Source organism: Muscardinus avellanarius (genome assembly GCF_963383645.1).
Source record: "Muscardinus avellanarius genome assembly, chromosome: 3".
Lineage (NCBI taxonomy): Eukaryota > Metazoa > Chordata > Mammalia > Rodentia > Gliridae > Muscardinus > Muscardinus avellanarius.
The window spans coordinates 142,596,834-142,617,573 of NC_137788.1; the positions used below are offsets into that span (position 1 = coordinate 142,596,834).

General features: G+C 49.5%; 1 protein-coding gene across 2 annotated transcripts in view; it reads left to right on the forward strand.

The window, feature by feature from the left end:
* Positions 1 to 2,050: 2,050 nt before the first annotated feature.
* Positions 2,051 to 20,740, forward strand: part of TBC1D2B (TBC1 domain family member 2B) — a gene marked incomplete at both ends in the record, with an annotated part of 70,663 nt that continues 51,973 nt past the window's right edge. For both annotated transcript variants that reach the window (XM_080691804.1, XM_080691805.1), the window contains one exon: positions 2,051 to 2,401. In XM_080691804.1, the coding sequence (XP_080547930.1) occupies positions 2,051 to 2,401 (351 nt within the window). The remainder of the gene's footprint in view (positions 2,402 to 20,740) is intronic.

Here is a 20,740-nt window from a genome sequence, read left to right on the forward strand (position 1 = left end):
GGATTACAGGCATACACCACCACACCCAGCTGGAAATTTCTTCTTTTTTTTTCGGAACTGGAGATGGAACCCAGGGGCATTCTATCTCCGAGCTGTAACGCCAGCCCTATTTTTTATTTTTTATGTTGAAACAGGGTCTCACTGAGTTGCAGAGGGCCTAAGTAGCTGAGGCTGGCGGCGAGCGGCGATCCTCCTGTCTCAGCCTCCCGAATGCTGGGATTACAAGCGTGCGCCACCATGCCCGGCTTGGAACTTTATTCTTTGTAAATTACTTGGCCTATGGGATTCTGATTTAACAACAGAAAAGAGATTAAGACATCACTTTAAAGGAGGGTTCCAAGGAAAAAGGAGCCACCAGACATAGTCCCAAAATTTCCATGTAGGAGGATCTGCAGGGAGGTGACCTGGTTTGAAACGGAAAAAACTGAAGCTGCCTTTGTTTAGCTCTTTACATCAACTCTAAAGAGTCCAGACTGAAGATGGGAGGAGGTTCTAGGAATGAGGGAGTGAGACAGTGAAGGGTTCGTTCACGCAATCGCCAGCACGGGCCTCAGAAAGCTGGTCGGGTAGAAGGGCCTGGGGAGGTGTCGAGGTTGATTCTAAAGGCACGTCTATGCCTCAGTGGGATCGGGGACCTTTGGGGTCCCTGCTGCGAGACATAGCTGCTGGCTCCGGTGGCTCCATACTTTACACTCATTATGGGGTCTCAGGCCTGTGGCGACAGCAGAGGGCCATATTCTGGGCCTGTCAAGAGCCTGATGGGATCTAAATTATGGAGGACCTAAGTAGCTGAGGCTGCCATGAACCTGTGCAACTGCTGTCTCGGCCTCCCAAGTACTGGGATTACAAACCTGCGCCACCACACCCAGTTTTAACTGCTTTTTATTTTTTGGTGTTAGGAATTGAACCCATGGGCATTCTACCTCCAAGCTACACCTCCAGCCTTATTATTATTATTATTATTAGTAGTAGTAGTAGTAGTAGTAGTAGTACTGGGGTTCCTGGAAGCCCTTCTACCTCCGGGCTACACTCCCAGACCTATTTTATATTTTTGAAACAGGGTCTCTTACTCCAGTGCGGCTAGCTTCGAACCTGCGCGATCCTCCTGTCTCCGCCTCCCAAGCGCGGGGATTACAAGCGTGTGCCACCACGCCCGGCCTTATTCTTTATTTTGAATCAGGGTCTCACTAAGTTGCAGAGGGCCTCACTAAGTAGCTGAGGCTGTCCTGGAACTGTGATCCTCTTGTCCCAGCCTTCCAAGTACTGGGATTACAAGCGTGGCAGGGCCACGCCCGGCTTTATCTCTTTTTAATGTGTATACTATCTTGCTCCTCAGCCAGAATAGAATCACTATGTGGGCAGGGAAATGATTGGCTTGTTGTTGCTAAATCTGCCAGTGCTTGAACTCGTAGCTGGCACACAGAAGGAACTTAATAAATATTTGCTGAAAAATGAACGCGATAAGACGTGAGGAGGCAGAAAATGCTTTGGCTTTCCTTCATAAACTCTACAAACATTGACCCAGCGCCCACTCACTACCACACAACGGGCTCTCTCATCTCTCACACTACTGAGGTTCCGGCTGATTTGAAAAAGCCAAGTTCAGCCGGGCGTGGTGGCGCACGCTTGTCATCCCAGCATTTGGGAGGCTGAGACAGGAGGATGCAAGGTTCGCAGCCAGCCTCAGCAATTTAGTGAGGCCCTCCGCAACTCAGTGAGACCCTGTTTCAAAATAAAGAATTAAAAATAAAAAAAAGACTGGGGATGTAGGTCGGAGGTAGAATGTCCCTGGGCTCAATCCCCAGGATCTGGAAAAGAAAAATGCCAAGTTGGCTCGCACGCGGGTTTCAGCCGACCCTGGGCGTGGCGGTAGCGCTGCGGGGACCGCGGCGAGGCGTGGGCGTGACCAGGGCGTGGTCTCGGCGGAGTGGGCGTGGCATCTGCGGGGCCGAGGCGGGGACTACAAGTCCCAGGGCGCTTTGCGCGCCCGGCCTTGCGGAGGGCGCGGCGGCTGCGGCGGCAGCGGCGGTGGCGGCGGCGGCAGCGGGCGATGCCGGGGGCCGGGGCCGGGGCCCGGGCGGAGGAGGGCGGCGGCGGCGAGGGCGCGGCGCCGGGGGCTGGGGCGGGGGCCGGGCGGGAGCCGGCGCGGCTGTGCGGCTACCTGCAGAAGCTGTCGGGCAAGGGCCCGCTGCGCGGCTACCGCAGCCGCTGGTTCGTGTTCGACGCGCGCCGCTGCTACCTCTACTACTTCAAGAGCCCGCAGGACGCGCTGCCCCTCGGCCACCTGGACATCGCCGACGCCTGCTTCAGCTACCAGGGCCCCGACGAGGCGGCCGAGCCCGGCGCAGAGCCGCCCGCGCACTTCCAGGTGCACAGCGCGGGAGCCGTCACGGTGCTCAAGGTGGGAGCGCGGCCGCCCCACGCCCCTCTCGGCTCCCGGGGCGCAGCCCGCGCACCTTCCCCTCCACCCTCCGTCCCCAGAGCCTCCTCCCGTCCTGCCCTAGTCCGCCTTCCTCTCCCCACTTCTCCCTGATTCCGTCCTCTTTCCTAACTTTCGCCCTTTATCTGGGCTTAGGCCAGTGGGGCTGGGGGCTCTCCAGTCCTGCCTCTCTTGCTCACAACTTTGACCCACGGTCTCGCGCTGCCCCTTCCCTCAGGCCCCTCTAGTGTCCACCCCACCCCCACCACCCCGGGGATGTCCTGGGCAGCCCTTCCACAACTGTAGGCTTCCACCTCCAGGGCCTTCTTTATAACTCTGTATAACCCTGGGGATGCCCTTTAACCTCTCCGCTTCCTCTGTAAGGTGGGGACAGAGCAGGGGTGTTAGGATTAAGTGACGTCCAAATGGTTCAGGAAATGATGGTGCATTTAGGGCTATGGACAGGGTCAGAGATGCCAAGACCCCCTAGAATTAACTCACCACAGTGCCTCCCACAGTGGGCAGGGATGCTCCAGAGGAGTTCTCACCGCCAATAAGTGGCCCGGCCTGTTTTCTTGCTCCTTGTTTTGGCTGGGAGAGGTGAGTGGGGGTGGCTTCATTCAGTCTTGCCTCCCTCATTGGAGACTTATTTATTTGGTCACTTACTTATTTTGGTGGTATCAGGGATGGCACCCAGGGTACCACTGAGCTACATCCCCAGCACTTTTTATTTCCAAACAGGCTCTTATTAAGTTTACTAAATGCTGGCCTCGAACCTGCAATCCCCCTGTCTCCTTGAGGGGTAATCTAATAGCAGAGATCACATATAGAGGCATGGCAGAGAGTGAGGAGTTCTGGTGCCGGAGGTCTGCTCGGTCCATGGAGTCCCCCGGGGGCCAGACTCTGCCCTTTCCTAGGGACTGCCTTGCATAGAGCACCCCAGGGTCTGGGCTTGGCCTTGGAGTAGAGCTGAGCTGCCTCTCTTGGGGCCTTGCTCCCTGCCTGCTTCCTGTGAATCTCCACCCTCACCCCTCTTTCTGGCTTCTCTTCCGTTTTGCAAGCTGGGCCTTCTCCAGAGCAGCAGGGCTGGGCTCTCTCAGCAGCAGCTCTTGCAAAGCTGGCCAAGTGGAGAGCAGAGTGGGTAAGCGCGCTGGCCTTGTGAGCACAGGACTGTTCCTTCAGGACTCCAGAGCCAGCAGCAGCTGGAGCTGCTCCCCCCAAGTCCGTCTCAGAGCTTTGTCCACTCAGCTTTTGCCAATTCAAGCAGAGTCTGGTTCCCATGAACTTCCAGGCTCCTCTGGCTCATCTCTGAGTTAGATGCAGAGAGTCCCTTTCTCCGGAGGAGTACTAGCAGAGCTGCAGTTCAGCCTCCGGGTTTAGAGAGTCTGTATAAACTTGGAAATGACTCTGAGAGTTCACAGGGACTTTTGCCAAAGGCAGAGGCATGTTCTCAGTGTACACGTGGACTGTCCCTGTGTCAGATGGATTTCCGGTGGGATTGTTTGTTAAAAATGAAAACAGAGGCTGGGTGAAGTGGTGCACGCCTGTAATCCCAGTACTTGGGAGGCTGAGACAGGAGGATCGCAGGCATGTGGCTAGCCTCTGCAACTTAGTGAGGCCCTGTTTCAAAAAAATAAATAAATAAATAAAAGGCTGAAGTGCATCTCAGAGGCAAAATGCCCCTGGATTCAACCCCCAGTACCACACCCCTCCCCCCCCTACACACATTAAAAAAGAGCATCCTGTTTCAGATTCTCTCAGATGATTTTATAGCCCTGTGTGTGTGGGGGAGTGGGGGTAGGTAGGTACTGGGGATTGAACTTGGGTATTCTACCTCTGAGCTGTACCCTCAGCCCTCTTTTTAATTTTTTGTTTTGAAACAGGTCTTCACTAGGTTGCCAAGTCTCACTAGGTTGCTGAGGCTTGCCTGAAACCTGCCATTCTCCTGTCTGGTTTCAGTTTTATTAAAATAAAAAAATTGGGATGTGAGGGCGATCTGGCTGCGACATCTGTCACCCCATTGATCGCCAGGGTTGATTCCGCTGATCTGGCTGGCTAGGCGGGTGTCCCCTTCCTCCCTCACCCTCCATGTGCGTCCCTCCCGAAGCTGCGCGCTCGGTTGAAGAGGACGACCTTCCCCGAACAGAGGAGGACCGGTCTTCGGTCAGGGCATACGAGTAGCTGCGCTCCCCTGCTAGAACCTCCAAACAAGCTCTCAAGGTCCATTTGTAGGAGAACGTAGGGTGGTCAAGCTTCCAAGACTCCAGACACATCCAAATGAGGCGCTGCACGTGGCAGTCTGCCTTTCTTTTAAGTAAAAATAATAAAATAAAATAATTGGCTGGGCATGGTGGTGCATACTTGTAATCCCAGCACTTAGGAGACTGAGACAGGAGCATAGCAGGTTTGTGGCCAGCCTCCGAAACTTAGTGAGACCCCATTTCAAAATAATAGGTCTGGGGTGCAGCTCAGAGGCAGAAAGTCTTGGGTTCAATCCCTAGTACCCTCCCCAAATCTAAATAATGATACCTACATAAGTGGGGCTATAGAGCTTAATGTCAGCAGTGTGGCTTTAGACTTTTATGAACTTGCGCTTGTATCCTGAATCCACGGCTCACATAGGTTGGACAAGTTTTATCACCTCTCCGTTCCAGTTTCTGCTCTGGTCTAGTGGGAATCTTACTTTCCTTGTTGGGTACTTGTGAAGATTCTGGAAAATGTTATGGAAAATAGTTCATAGGCAGTAAGTACTACCTGGCAGCCGTATTTGGCCAAGCATGTGATATATTTGTAGCATTCATAAAAGGAATGTTATGTAATAGTAGTGAACATAAAGGGACTTAAGCTGTGTGTGGCACACGTAAGTGAATATTGACAGCCCCAAACATAAAATTGAGCAAGAAAGAAAGTTACAGAATGATAGCATTATGTGAAGATTAGGAAGATTGTGTGAACAGTAGGTCCTAGGGCCCGTACGCTGCACAGGGAGAGGGAGCGCCACTGAGGGTGGTGAGCTGTGGAATCAGGGTGGAAGGTGGCTACCTCTCTTGGGTAGGGAGGGGATATGACTGGGAATGGATACCCCAAGTCTTCCATGTTGCTTCGCAGTGTTGTGTTTCTGGAACTGGGTGGTAGGTGAACCAGTGTTTGCTATGTTGTTCTATCCTTTTTTTTTTTTTTAATATTCAGACTATTTGTTCAAAAATACATTTTTGCCAGGCGTGGTGGTGCACATTTGTAATTCCAGTACTTGGGAGGCTGAGATAGGATTGCAAGTTCGTGGCCAGCCTCAGCTACTTAGACTCATCACAACGTATTAAGACCCTGTTTCCAAATAGAGTTTAATGAATAGGACTTAGAGTATAGCTTGTAGGTAGAATGCCCCTGTGTTCCATCCCCAGTTCTGCAAAAACAAAAGCGAAACAAAATTTGATGTGGGTTACTGACCTATCTGCAATTCATTCATGAGGTTCACTGACCTCCAGAATATTCGTGCAGGGATGTATGTAAAATTAGTCACAGAATAAGGCAGACTACCTGAGGCCAACTGTTAGTTTGATAAAAAATGATGAAATTGGCCTGGCATGGTGGCGCACGCTTGTAATCCCAGCGCTTGGGAGGCTGAGACGGGAGGATCGCACAGGTTTGAAGCCAGCCTCGGCTACTTAGTGAGGCTCTCAGCAACTTAGTGAGACCCTGTTTCCAAATAAAGTATAAAAATAGGTCTGGGAGTATAGCTTGGAGGTAAAGCCCCTGGGTTCCACCCCTGGTACCAAAAAAAAAAAAAAAAAAAAAAAAAAAAAAAAAAAAAGAAATTGGAAACAGGGCTTTCCAAAGGAAGGCAGTGCAGTTGAGATGTAGGGTTTCAGAGCCAGAGTGTGTTTTAAGGTGACCTTCAGTGTTAAGTAATTCCTTTTGAGCTGTAGGAGTAAAATTTTATGGTTGTAAAAGTGGAAAATAACAGTTTATTACCCTTTTCGCTTGAACTGATCCAAGAACTGGCTCCCATAAGCATTAGTGCTTCATGTCAGGGCTGCCTGGTCTCAGGGGAGACCCTGATTTCCAAGGAGCATCATAGGTTAGTGAGCATTTAGCCCTGCTGGAGCGCCAGCTGGTTGTATATAATTGCACAGATACTGTTTCTTCTGACAGATGGATTAAAACGAAAAGCAAAATCAGTGATTTTCTTATTTTATTGCCATATGTTTCTCATTTTAAAGCATCTTTCAGCCTTTTCTGGAGACGTCATAGCTTTGTTGGGCTTTTCCAAAATGCTAGATTGGTTGAATCTTAATGAAAGCTGACATTGGACTCTTTCCTTCTTTTTTTGTGGTACTGAAGATCGGACTCAGAGGCATTCTACCTTCAGCTACACCCCCAACTATCTTATTTGGAAACAGAGTCTCACTAGGTTACTGAGAGCCTTGCTAAGTTGCCAGGCTGGCTTTGAACCAGTGATCCTCCTGTCTCAGCCTCCCAGATACTGGGATTACAAGCATACACCACCACTCCTGGCTCAATATTGGGCTTTTTTTCCCCCCTAAACTCAGGGATCTGGCCCAGTTCCCTGCTTTACAGATAAGGGAAGGAGGTCCAAGAGGGATATGACTTACCTGAGATCATGAAGTTAGACTGAGACCCTCTGACAGTAAAAGCTCTGAGGGGAGTGTCCCAAACGTGGAGTAACACATTCTGTTATCTGCCTTTTGTGGCTTTGGATATTATTTGTTTTGAATGAGATCAGGTGTGGTGGTTTTTCCTCGGACTGCATTTGATGCCTGTCCTTTTTATACAGTAAGTATGCATCGGGAACATCTCACTGCCTGCTTCTTGACCTGGATGGGTAGTACCTTGTAGTGGATGGACAGAAACTGCTGCCAGGGTCTGGCTGAGGCTGACTCTCCTGTGGAGTGTGTTATTTGTGGGGGTGTTGGAGGCTTCTCTTCAAGCCTCACTGGAATTGGAGGCACAGACAGTTCTGGAGTGAGCTAGCACTTAGGGGCAGGAGAGCTTGTGACTTACTAGGGCTAAAGCCAGCAGAAGCCTCTTCTCCAGATCCCCGTGGTCTCTGGAGCCAGGAGGATCATCAGACTCGCATCTGCTCCCATTCCTGTAGGCACTTGGTGCTCACATGGGCATGTGTATTGGTTTCCGAGTCACATGGATCTGAATGGTTACGCATCCCTATTCTTAACTCACTTGTGGGAAGGATACACATTCTTTGGTGTTGAAACTGTTCTCAGTTTAATGACAAACATTTGCTAGCTTGGGTAATCATAGTGTGTTCAGTACAAAATGGATGTGGTAAACCACCTTTCTTGGTAAATGGTTCTACTAAGCTGTCCTGTGCTGGGGCATCTGCTCAGGGGTCTTAAAGCATTATTTAAATTTTTAAGTTGTGGGGACTTTCCACGGGTTTTGTCAGAGCTTCCCAGTTAGTAAGCTCCTTAAATGCAAACGCAGGCTCACGCTCCTGGTGTCCAGGTGGCTTCCCATCCTTCCTTGCATCCCGTGCAGTCCTCCTCCTGGGCCGTCAGCACCCTATTCCATGCCCACTGGAGGGGCAGCTCTCTCAGGACTCACCAGAGCAGTGCTTTCACCCAGTAGGTGTGCTGTGGACTGAATGCTTGTGGCATTCTAAACATTCTGAGGCTGAAGCCCTAACTCAGAATGTGATGGAATTTGGAGATGGGGCCTTGTTGTGGGGGGCATGAGGGTGGAGCCTTCACAAATTGGATTAGTACACTTAAAAAGGTATCCCAGAAAGCTGATCTCTCTCTGCCTCTGAGGACACAGCAGAAACCATTCCTCTAAACGAGGAGCAGGGCCTCACCAGGAACTCAGAGGGTTTCTTGTATTAGGGTTTAGGTTTTTTTTTTTTTTGGTGGTATTGGGGTTCCTGGAAACCCTTCTACCTCCGGGCTACACTCCCAGACCCATTTTTATATTTTTAATTGGAAGCAGGGTCTCTTAAGCCAGCGCAACTGGCTTTGAACTAGCGCCATCCTCCTGTCTCCGCCTCCCAAGCACGGGGATTACAAGCATGCACCACCATGCCCGGCAGGGTTCAGGTATTTATATGTTATGCACTGGCAAGTGGGTTTCAAAGTAGATAAAGCAAAGTCGGAGATCTGTTCACCAGTTGCGGTGTAAGCCCAGTTGTTTCCGAGTGGGGGCGCTTAGGTACGTGAAGCTGCCTGCGGAGGGCTGGAGTGGCCCGGCCTGCCCCACCTCGCGACTCCCTTTCCTGAAGCATTCCTGATGGCCCCTTTACTAACTTCTCTCATGTTCCATTTGCTTTGCTCATATGCACGTTGCCAATTTCCTTCCCTTTGGAGCTGTTTCTTGAGAAATGGAGGGAGCGGCCAGAAGCAGCTCGGGTTACGCCAGGCGCGGTGGCGCACGCTTGTAATCCCAGCATTCTGGAGGCTGAGACTGGAGGATCACGGTTCGTGGACAGCCTCAGCTACTTAGTGAGCCCCTCTGCAACTGAGTGAGACCCCATTTCAAAAATAAAGAATAAAAAATAGGACTGGGGGTGTAGTTTGGAGGTAGAATGCCCCTGGGTTCCATCCCCAGTACTGCCCCCCCCCCTTCAAAAACTGCACCTCGGGTAGCAGTATATCAGCTCCACCTCACCAAGGTCTGGACAGGTCTCCTTGGTCAGATGCTCTTACCTATCAGCCGTTGGGTTGCAGCCTTCCCACCTTCAGGGGAACAGGACATAAACAGTATCTCCAACCCCTAAAGGACGAGAAGAGCCCCGCTGTTCTAGAAATGACTCTCTGACTGTGGGAGGAAAGGAGTTTTAGAAATTTTCGGTTCTGATTCTGAAAGGAGAATTAGGAATTTTGGGTTCTGATTAAGAGCGATGTGTATAGTGGAGTCTTAGTGACATTTGAGTAGGTATTTTCCTAAGTCCTCGCAGTCCAGTCCTCAGCTGGGTTTTGTTTGCGTGCAAGGAGCCAGTGCAGTATGGAGGTGGTAAACTGGGGAGTGGCGATTCTTCTGGCTGGTGTCTATAGAACCTCTTCCTGGGGTACTCAGTTCACTAACACCCTACGTAGGTGCCAGGCCTTCTAAGGGGCAAGAAGTTGCTAGGTCCCCGGGGGAGATTGTAGTTTTCCTGGCCACCCATTGAGTAGTAGCTCACAGGCAGCACTGAAGCCCTGAACCCACTAGAGACTCAGGGTGGTCTTGAGATACTCTCATCTGTTTCTGGTTTCTGAGCATCTGATTTATCCTACCAGAGCATGAGCTCCACAAGAGAGACGTTTTCTCAGAGGGTGCCAGGTACCTGTCAGGTGCTCAGGATGCGTCTGTTGGCTGGATGAGCGCTTTGAGCCTTTCAGTCCTCTTGGAGAGAGTGAGTGTGGAGGTGAGCTGGGGAAAGAGCTCTCGTTGCATGGTCAAGGGAGGTTTAGAATGCCCATTTATTTAGCAAAAAAAAAAAAAGGTTATATTTAGCATCTACCATGTTCTAAGCATCATTCATCAGGTTACAGATACAGCAGTGAAATTTTTCTATTGATTTGAGAAGCCAGTGGTAAAACTTTAAAAATAACTTAGCACCTGATATAATTGAAGAACTGAAAGGCTTTGAAAAAAATCATTGCAGAGAGACCATCTTTGTCGTATTCACCATGGGGAGGCAGATATCGAATGTCTGCAAACTTTTTGGTTCTGGGAGAGGTCTGGCCTCGCACTATTGTGAGTGAGGGGGAAGGGCATCCTTTGGGTAAAACACTAATTTGTATATGGCCTGGGGCCAGAAATCTATAGATTATATAATAATTTCTGTTAGTATTGTGAAATTGGAGCCATCTGTGTAACTGGTTTTATCAAGGGGAAAAAAAAAAAAACCTCCTTGGAGAAGGTGGGGAGGGGAGTTGTAGGTTTTGGTGTAGTTCGGAGCTGCTCAAAGACTTGCTTTCTCATGGTCAGCATGTGTGTTCCCAGCGAGATGAGCGTCAACATCTTTCAGCGAGTTTGTCCGCTCACTGTTGCTTCACTTCTGCACACATTAGGGGTGGGAGGACTGGAGTCCGGTAGGAAAAGGGGGTTCAGGAGCTGGGGTTTTGTACTTCTCCTCCTCTGCCCTTGGTGGGGCCAGCCCACTGGGAAAAGCAGGCTGTCCCCAGGCCAGACCTTGCTGGAGTGAGTGTTGGATAGCCGGAGGTGGGCAGGCCAGCATTATCGGGGCTGTTGATCTTGGAATATAGGAATTACCTCTAGACGGCAAGCCCAGTTTTCCTTTCTCTTTCCAGCACTCTGATGTTCAGGGGTGGCTGCTTGCAGAGCACGTGGCCGACTTTGTAAATGTGATCCAGCCAGCCAGCCATTCACCCAGAGGAGGCAGGCAGGCCTCTGACCCGGAACTTGCCCAGTGCCTGTTCTGGGGCGCATTAGGGCACTGTCATTCAGTGGCCCTGTGAACTGCACTTCTGCTCCCAGAGTCACTATATCTGAACCAGAGCCGCAGAGGCCCTCAGAGATAGCCTGCCCCGCCCCACACGATCCAGTGAGGAAACCAAGTGCCATACCTAGTTAGTGGCAACCCTGGTGGCAAAACCCTCTCTAGACGCATGACCCAGCAGTGTGAGGACCCTCGCTTCGTATCTGCATTTTAGTCCATTAGTAGAAAATTAGGCTTATTTTGCTGTTGTTGTTATTATAGGGCTTAGATTTAAGTTTAGTCACACGAAGGTTGGAAATGAATAGCATAGGTTATAAACTTCCAGTGGGAGCCGACTTGATAGGAAACGTGGTGGTATCTCCCTGGGGCGGGCGCCCGCTCAGGGGCTCTGTGGGGTGGAGGTGTCTACGGGAGGCAAGTCCTTGGCCATTGGCTGGACTGCCCTCCAGCCTTGGAAGGGAACTAGCTTTTTAAGCTTTACAAGTTGACCCAGCTCTCTCAGGTATGCCGTCCCAGAGGTAAGAAGCTGATAAGTCCTTTTTATGTCTCTGTGAAGGCAAGCAGCTCGCGCAGACTGTGGGTCCCAGCTGCGTGGTGTGGGGGCGACGCCTCCTGCGTACTGTTAAATGTGGCTTGTGGGGTTCCTGCCCTGGAGAGTCGGTCTGATTGGCTGGCCAAGGTGGCTGCAGGAATCTGCATGTTCACCCAGCCCTTCGGCTGCGCATTTCTATGACTTTCCTTGAGAAACTCTGCTCTCCTTTGGCTCCTGAACGACTCTTCTCTCTGGGCCTGTTTGATGGTGGCTTTCTGAGTGGATCTGAAATAACTGGAGTGCCAGGTGGAGACCAGTGAAGTGTGAGCCCTTTGCCCTCGGAGGACACTCTGTGGTTTGCAGCTGCGAGTCTTCTTTGCATGTTTAGTTTCTATTCTTCAGCACAATGATTTGGGGTCCAGTTCTCTGTGCTGAGGTTCCTGTCTCCTGTGGTAGGGCTCCTCTGTGAACACTCAGAGGGAAGCTTCTGGGACAAACAGTGTTGGCCTGGCATCTTCAGGCATTTCTTAGCTGAGTTCCAATGAATGCTACTACCAGATACCTGGCAAATACTCTCACTGCCACCAGCTTTTTGCCCAGAGAGGGGTGAGTGACAGAATGATGTAGAACCATCCGGCACTCCCCTGAGACACCGGCTCTCCCTTAAAAGATTGTTAGAAGCCTGCCTGGCACCTACACACTCTGTCAGTTCAATGAAAGACTTGGTGGGTTTCTGGTACCAGGCTCTCCTGCCTCCAGGGCCTCCTAAAACGGCACCTCCTAACCCACGTTAAGCCAGTCGCTCCTGTGTTCTAGTAGTTCAAAAACATCAAGCCATCCCAGTACTTAGGAGGCTGAGACAAGGAGAACTGCAGGTTCAGGGGCAGCCTCGGCCATTTAGCAAGACCTTCAGCAACTCAGTGAGACCCTGCTTCGAAATAAAAAGGGGGAGTAGCGCAGACGTATAATGCCCCAGCATTCAATCCCCAGTACCAAGGGGAATCGAGCCAGAGCGCCTAGGCAGTGTGTGGTGTGTGGGAATTGGCAGGCAGAGGCGGAGCAGGCCTGTGGTGCGGCCTCAGGAGTTTTTACCCTGAGCGCACAGCACCCTGGCCCTCTGGTATTGCCCAATGGCAGAGCTAATAAGGAGCCTTGGGAACGTTGGCTGTGGTCACTTGGAGGCCCGGCTCCCTTTCTGAAACAGAAAGCATTTTGATAGGTTTCCACATTGCCTGCAGGGAGGAGCAGGCTTGGAGAGCGGCGAGTCTGGATGGCACTGTGCCCCGCGGGGTGGCTGGGGCTCTGGGGCGGCAAGGCCCTACAAGCCCGCTGTCTCATCGCCCTGTTCCTGTGGACACCACGCTTTCCTCTGTTCTGCTCTGGGCTCTCCTCTCCCTTATCTTAGCCACTCATCTCTATTAAGTGGGTACAGGTATTGGCTGAAGATGGGGTTAAGAAATGGCTTCTCTCTAAAGGTGTTTTTGCCTTTTTAAAAAGGGGGCTGTTTGAGTATTAGAGTTGGAAAAAGTCCCCAGCTGGCCACCTCCCCTAGTGGGTCAAGAGTGCAGGACCTTTCTGGGGCACCCTGCCACCCAGCTCGGACTATGCAGGAAAACTTGATTTAGGGCCTGGGCTTTCGTTCAACCTTTGAAAAGGACTAAGAATTCAGGTGACTATTTTAATAAGATATATGAAAATGCTAATTTTAAAATAGTGATTTTAAAATAGACAAAATAAGAACTTCTTGTGTTCACCAGAGGAATGCAGTTTTGTGAAGCTGCATTCCTATCCAGTCTCCGTGGCCTTCTCAGTCTTCTCTGGCTGGCTGAAACAGATTTCAAAATCTTCCAAGGGAAAAGTACATTTTTTTTCCATTGGTGCTGAGCCAGGTCTCTTGAGATTGTTCATGATTTTGAAACATTCAGGAGGAAATTTGGAGCCAAGCATAGTGGCAAAGCCTCCAATCCCAGTACTTGGGAATCTGAAACAGGAGGATCAAAGGTTCGAGGCCAGCCTCAGTAACTTAGCAAGACTCTTAGCAACCTGACAAGACTGTTTCTAAAAATAAAAAGGGCAGGGGGTGTAGTTGAGAGTTGGAATGCCTCTAGGTTCAGTCCCCAGAACCCCCCCCCCAAAAAAAAAAGGGTGAGTGAAGCTGTCCGTACAGTTCGCCTTGCTTCCTATGAGGTAGGTAAGCTTAGCTCTCCTGTATGTGTGTCCTCTCTGTGGCGCTTTTGGGACCAGCAGTTATGGCTTTCTTTTGGCTTACAAACAGTGGGACCTGACCTGCTGCCGAACCCCAGAAACCCCAGAGTTCACCCCTCCGTAGGTGGCTGGGGAGTGTCATCACACAGAGCGTGTTGGAGGAATGAGTGGTGGGTGTGTGAGGAGCACTGGGTGTCCTTGTAGACGGGGTGGCTGAGCTGGGTCTTGAGGAGCAGGGAGGAGTTCTCTAGATGAGATTTGGTACAGTGGGAGCAGGGTTGTGGGAGCAGAAGAAGCTTTGTGCACCTGTCACATAGGAGAAAGGTCATGGTCCTGTGGGGTGAGGGTAATATGGGCCTGATGACCAAGTCAGATCGCTTGGCATTGGGAAGCAACACGGGGCTTTAGGCATGGGATACATTCAGACCTCTGTGGCTGGGTGTCAGGAGAGGGTCTGGAGAGGGAAGACTGACAACACCAAATCCATTTAGGGTGCTGTTACCAGGGCCCAGGGGTGGGAGAAGGTGGGGCGCTTGCTGTGCTGGAGAACTGTTGCTCTCCTCTCCTGCTTATGTACTCTGTGTGTGTGTGTGTGTACGTGAGTGCTACATTCTCAGCCCTTTTTATTTTTTATTTTGAAAATGATCTTGCTAAGTGGTGGAGGTTTGCCTTAAGACGGTGATCCTCCTGTCTCAGCCTCCCAAGTAGTAGAATTACAGGCATATGCAACCACACTTTGAGTTACAGGATTTTAAGTTTAACTTTGCTGTTGCTTGAGGTCAGCAGCACTTCAGTACTTGAGAAAAACTCATAGAGGAACTTCTGGTTCCTATTAAAGTGCTGAGAATGGACTTTATCTTGGACACCCACTCTCGTCCTTCTTGATAGCGAGTAGTGCAGCCCCAGGTTTGAATTTGACTGTGCAGCCGGCTGTGGGGCCCTTCAGGAGCACTTGCTGTGTGCCAGGCACTCTTCTGAGCTTGACACACGTTGACTCATGTAATACTCCTAACAACACCATGGACTAGGCTCCTGTTATTTCCATCTTACTGACAAAGATCCAAGCCCTGGACGAGTTAAGTAACTTGCTTCACGGAGCGAGCCAGTGGCAGAGGGGGATTTGAAGGCAGGCAGTTGGGTCCTGGTCTGTGGGCAAGTGGAAGGTATTGCTTTGGGAAATTGTTATGGAGGTGAAGTAATGGTGTGTATAATGTGAGAAGCATAGTGTTTGGACACAGCAGTTGTTTTGTTAATGATGTCTTACAATATGGTTAATATGTAAGTATAGATTAGGGAAGAGTATGATTTTATGAAGAAAATTGGTGTATATAATTATGCGTAGACAAGTGTTAAGAAGTACACCAGAGTTTTGACAGAGGTTATTTTAAGTGATGTAGTTATATTTCCTTTTCCAAATTCTTCATAGCAAATGTGTGTTGTGTGTATGTGGTACTAAGGGATTGAACCCAGAGGAGTATTCTACTTCTGAGCTATCTTCCTAGCATTTATTTATTTATTTTATTTATTTATTTATTTATTTATTTATTTATTGGTGGTACTGGGGATGGAACCCTTCTACCTCTTGGCTACACTCCCAGACCTATTTTATATTTTTTTATTTGGAAGCAGGGTCTCTTAAGCCAGCAAGGCTGGCTTTGAACCTTTGAACCTGCGCAATCCTCCTGTCTCTGCCTCCCAAACGCGGGGATTACAAGCATGTGCCACCACGCCTGGCAGCACTCTTTTATTTTGAAACAGTCCTAAGGTGTGGAGGGCCTTGTTAAGTTTCGGAGCCTGACCATGAACCTATGATCCTCTTGTCTTAGCCTCCCAGGTACTTGGATTACAGGTGGGTGCCACCACACCTGGTTTAAAATCTAAACGGTAATATTATTAAAATTATTGTTGTCATTATAATTTTGGTGCTAGGAATTGAACCCAGGGACATTCTACCTCTGAGCTACACTCCCAGTCCTTTATAAATTTAATTTATTTTTTTGAGGTACTGGGGGTTGAATCCAGGGGCATTCCATCTCAGTTATAGCCCCATCCCTGTTTTTTTTTTTTTTTTGAAATAGAGTCTTGCTAAATTGCTGAGGGTCTTGCTAAATTGCTAAGGCTGGCCTTGAACCCACAATTTTCCATCTCAGCCTCCCAGCTACTTGGATTACAGGCACACACCTGTATATGCCACCACACCTGGCTTCTTTTCTTCTTTCTTTTTTTCCTTTTTTTTTTTTTTTGAAACAGGGTCTCAATAAGTTACTAAGAGTCTTATTAAATTCTGAGGCTGACCTCCAACACAGGAATATGCCACATTACAGCTTAAAAATGTATCTTTTTTTTTTTTTTTGGTGGTTCTGGGGGTGGAACCCAGACGCTTTCTACCTCCAGGCTATACTCCCAGACCTATTTTATATTTTATTTGGAAAAAGGGTCTCACTAAATTGCTAAGAGCCTCACTAAGTAGCTGAGCTGGTTTCAAACCTGTGCGATCCTCCTGTCTCAGCCTCCCAAGCGCAGGGATTACAAGCGTGCGCCACCACGCCCGGCTGGCTTATTTTTTTTTAATAAAAAGAACATGCTCACCGGGCGTGGTGGCGCACCCTTGTAATCCCAGCATTTGGGAGGCTGAGACCAGAGGATTGAGATTTGTGGAAAGCCTCAACTACTTAGCGAGGCCCTTTGCAACTCAGTGAGACCCTGTTTCAAAATAAAGAATAAAAAGTAGGGATGGGGGTGTAGCTTGGAGGTCAAATGCCCGGGTTCCATCTGCAGTACTGGAAAAAAAAAAAGAGTACTTACTCGCTACGCAAACAGGATTTCCCTTGGTGCGGGCAGAGTGGGGAGCTGAGTACCTGCGGTGATGTGACGCTCTGCGGCATCTCAGTGACTTGGATGCTGTATGGTCCTTTTCTCAGTTCGTCATTGCCTTTTAATTTTATTGATGGCGCTTTTAGATAGCATTTTCTCTGCTGGCTTTCTTTGTGGATTAAAAAGGCCTTTCCACTCCAAGGGGATAGAAATGTGAGGACAGCAGTTCTTCTGAGTTGCCAGGGAGAGTAAGGAGCCCTGGGAGCACCGGTGCTGCCCTTCTCGGCTCAGCCTGAGCCGGCGCCCTGGCCTGGTCCACGGAGGCCGCTGGTGTTGCGTTTGAAGTGTTGCTCCCCTCATTTCCGACTTGGGGCTCAGTCCTAGCAGACCGTTTGTTCTCCTTGCCTAAGTGTCCCTGTGCACGTGGCCCTCACCTTCTGCGTAGGAGTCTCATGGACACTGACGGGACTTCAGTCTTCGCCATCCAGAGATCTGTGCTATAAAATCTTGTGTGTGGATTTCCATGCTGCTACCCTGGCTCAGTTTTAAGTGGCCGTGTTCCTTTCACCTCCTTACAGTGTGGTGGAAACTCAAGCAGCCCAGGGAGATAAGTTGAAAGAAGCAGAAACAACTTTAATTATATAGGCATTTTCCTCTTATAATTTAATGCCTTTTATTCAGTTCATTAACTTAAAAATTCATTATTCAGTCAGGTCATTAGTATATTACATCTTGAATCCAGTTTGAATTAATTTTCTATTATGATGGGTTTCTAACATAGATCATGATTCATGATATTTTTATTTCTTTCCGGCTGTTTGACGAGTTGTCATCATTTAATAATTAAGACTTTCCCCACTGGTTTGATTTGAAATGTTACTTAAATATTCTTACATATAGTTAGTTTTATATTTTTACTTGCCGGCAGTACAACTGCTAGTTTAATTATTGTGGCTTTATAACGTGCTTAACTGCTTGGTGGTAGCACAAGCCCCCACACCCCTCACTATTTTGTCAGAATTCTACAGATTAAACCTCAGGCAAATTTTATAATCTCTTTGACATGCTTTGAAGAACTTGTGGTTTTTAACTATATTTTTAAGAGTTTACATAACACATCACATAAGTGTTTGTTAAGTATACACCTGGGCATTTTACATTGACTGTATTTGTGAACATGTGCCTTATATTTTTTTTTCTGTTTTTCATTGGTGCACTATAGTCTCACATCATAATGCTTTATTGTTTATTACCGAGTGGAAGAGAATGTTCGCCCACCAGGAGTGTGTGAACGGCAGGAACTGCCCAGGCCTCACTCGACCCTGTGTCTCTAGTGCTGCCTGCTGGACTTGGTCCAGCTTAGAATTCAACAACGTTTGCCAAGTGAATAAACAGACGTGATGTGCATGGATTCTTCCTCTTTCTTTTTTTTGAATCATTTTTTATTGATTTTTAGGAATGGGATTGTGGGTCAAAGAAGATGAGCATTATCACAACTTCTAAAGTGTACTGAGTTTTGATATGTGGAGATTCTTTCTTTTGGAGGAGTACTGGGATGGAACCCAGGGGCATTCTCTCTCTGAGCCACACTCCCAGCCCTTTTTACTTTTTATTTTGAAACAGGGTCTCAGTAGGTTGCTGAAGGCCTCCCTGAGTTGTTGAGGCTGACTTTGAACCTGCACTCCTCCTGTCTCACCCTTCAAGTACTGGGATTACAAGCTTACGCCACCACACCCAGCTAGCTGGAGATTCTTTACCAAAGATCTTAGATAGGGTGGGTGGGTGGGGAGTGGCTATTTGGGAAGCCTGACCTCCTGTATGGGCTGCTGGATTCCCCTTCCAGCCCAGCCCACTACTGCAATGAAGACTTCCTACTGAGAGTGGGCCTGGATGAATGTGGGTTGAAATCAACTAACTTATAATAAAACGTCATTATTGTGGGGTTTTTCAGAGTACTAAGTTGAGAGCCAGCTGGTGTTGAGAGGCAGAGAGTCCCTGGGGTCCAAGAGAGGGAACAGGTGGCCAGGGCCCGACGCACTGCCAGTGGGCTTCTGGGTTTGGGCTCGTGCAGCCGGGTTCAGAGGCGCATGGGAGCAGCATGCATGCCATGTAACACTTCCTAGCCAGCCATCCAAGGACAGCGTTCCCTAGGACATTCGCACAGCCAATTAGGAGACAACCAGAATGGCTGTCCAAGATGCGTGGCCTGGTCTCTTACCCTGGGATCGGTGCCATATTTGAACTGGTGTTTTAGTGGTCTTGAGACAGGAGCAGCAACTGAGCATAAGGAATTATTCAGATACTTGAGAGCTTATCTAGACTCGAGGCGCTGAGCTAGATCCTAGTGAGACCGCAGGAACTTAGATTAGTGAGCAACACGTGGGGGTGCCTTTGTCCCCTTGGGAGGTTACCTGGTGCCTTGAGCTCCCTTTCAGAAGGTGGAGGTGAAATGCACACTCAGGTCAGGGAAACCACTTCTGAAGAGGTGTCCTTTGCATTGGGCCTGGAGGGATGAGTAGGATTCGGAGAGACTGGTGTCATGGGAGACTCCGGATGTGGCTGGTAGGCTTTCCCGTAGCTGATGCTGCTGACACCTGGGCTGCCCAGCTCAGTTCTTTGCTGAATGGTGGAGTTTTGCCTTGTTTCTGTTCCTCCTCCTCCTCCTCCTCCTCCTCCTCCTCCTCCTCCTCCTTTTCCTCCTTTTCCTCCTCCTCTTCCTCTTCCTCCTTTTTGTGGTGCTGGGGATTAAACTCAGGTGGATTCTACCTCTGAGCTACACCCCCAGCCCTATTTTATTTTTTATTTTGAAACAGGGTCTCCTAAGAGTTGTAGACGGCCTCACAAGTTGCTGAGGCTGGCTGCGAAACTGCGATCCTCCTGTCTCACACTCTCAGGTACTAGGATTACCAGTGTGTGCCACCACGCCTGGCTTCCTGTTCCTTCTGGTGTGACTGGAATTCTGTCTGGCTCTCTGGGACTTAGGACTGTAGCACTTTAAGTGGTCAGCCTGAGGGTGGAGGGCAGATGCCGGTCCTCTCCTGGTCATGCCTTCGCCCCTCTGGCTGAGGGTGCTTGGTGGGCACTGTGTGGCGTGGTGACAGGCTCTTTGTCACTAGCTGAGCTGAGGCTTTGTGGAGGAAAATCCTGGTGATAGATGTCAAGGCAATGTCTGTGTGATGCGGGACAATTCAAGGGTCCTACTCGCCCCGCCACGGAGGGGCAGGAGCAGCACTCAGACTGTGATCCACCAGGCAGACCAAAGATGTTGGGTCCCAAAAAAGTGCTGACATCTTCTTGGGCATTAGCGGCCTGTGTTATCACCAGCGACACCCCATTTCCAGCCACCGTGGGTCCCCAGCAGCCTTGGCCCTCACATAAAATCTCACTTGCCATCATGATGGAGATTGGCACTGTTCAATAAAGACACAATAGGTACCACATATATACTTTCAAATCTTAAAGTCACATTAAACAGGTGAAATTAATTTTAATACATATTTTATTTAATCCAATGTATCCACTATGGCAGACACTCCAACAATTGCCAGGTGTGGCTAGTGGCTACCGTTTTGGACAGGACAGCTGTAGACTAATTCTATTAGGACTGGGGCCAGGGAGAGACTAATTTGTGATTATTCATCTAATGGGGACTAAGCAAGTCCAAATTGCAACCAGAATCTCAATGAAAAGATGCCAAATGGGAAATGTAGGAGCTTTTTGGATCTCTGCTCATTTGTGTTTTTTCTTTTTTCTTTTTGCCATGTCCCGTCTTGGGACTCGCCTGTATTTCCGTCTTTGGGTTTCAGCTCCCTGAGGGGAAGCCCTTTGGGGCTGCTGTATCTCCCACTCCGGAGCCTCAGGGCCTTTGCAGACAGTCCTCAGCGGTCTTTCCCTAGTCACTTGGGGACTGAAGTGAGGATTCTTCTGGGGACTTTCAGCTTTCTGAAGGGCAGCAAACGCCCGTTAATCACTGTCTCGAGGTGATTTTGCCTGGAATATGAGAATGTGTCCAACACTGAAGGCATGTGATCTGAAAGGTTCCCCCCCCACCCCCCCAGGAACACTGAGAGATGACTAGGCGGTTTCTAATTATTCCCAGTTAGATTTAATACTCAGAGATTGAAAGCGAAGCGGTTTGCTTGTTAAAAAGAAAAGGCTGAGTTGTCCTGCATCACAGGAGGGAACTGGAGAAGCTGGTGAGGGCTCTCCCTGTGGGTGGGCCTCTGAGCACCAGCAGGAGCGCAGGAGTGCGGCTGGAGGAGAGGGAGCCCGGTGGGCATGCTCAGGGCGCAGCCTGTCCTGTCTCCCCCAGGCAGGCAGGGCTGTTGGTAGGAGGGCCAGAACGCAAGCCCAC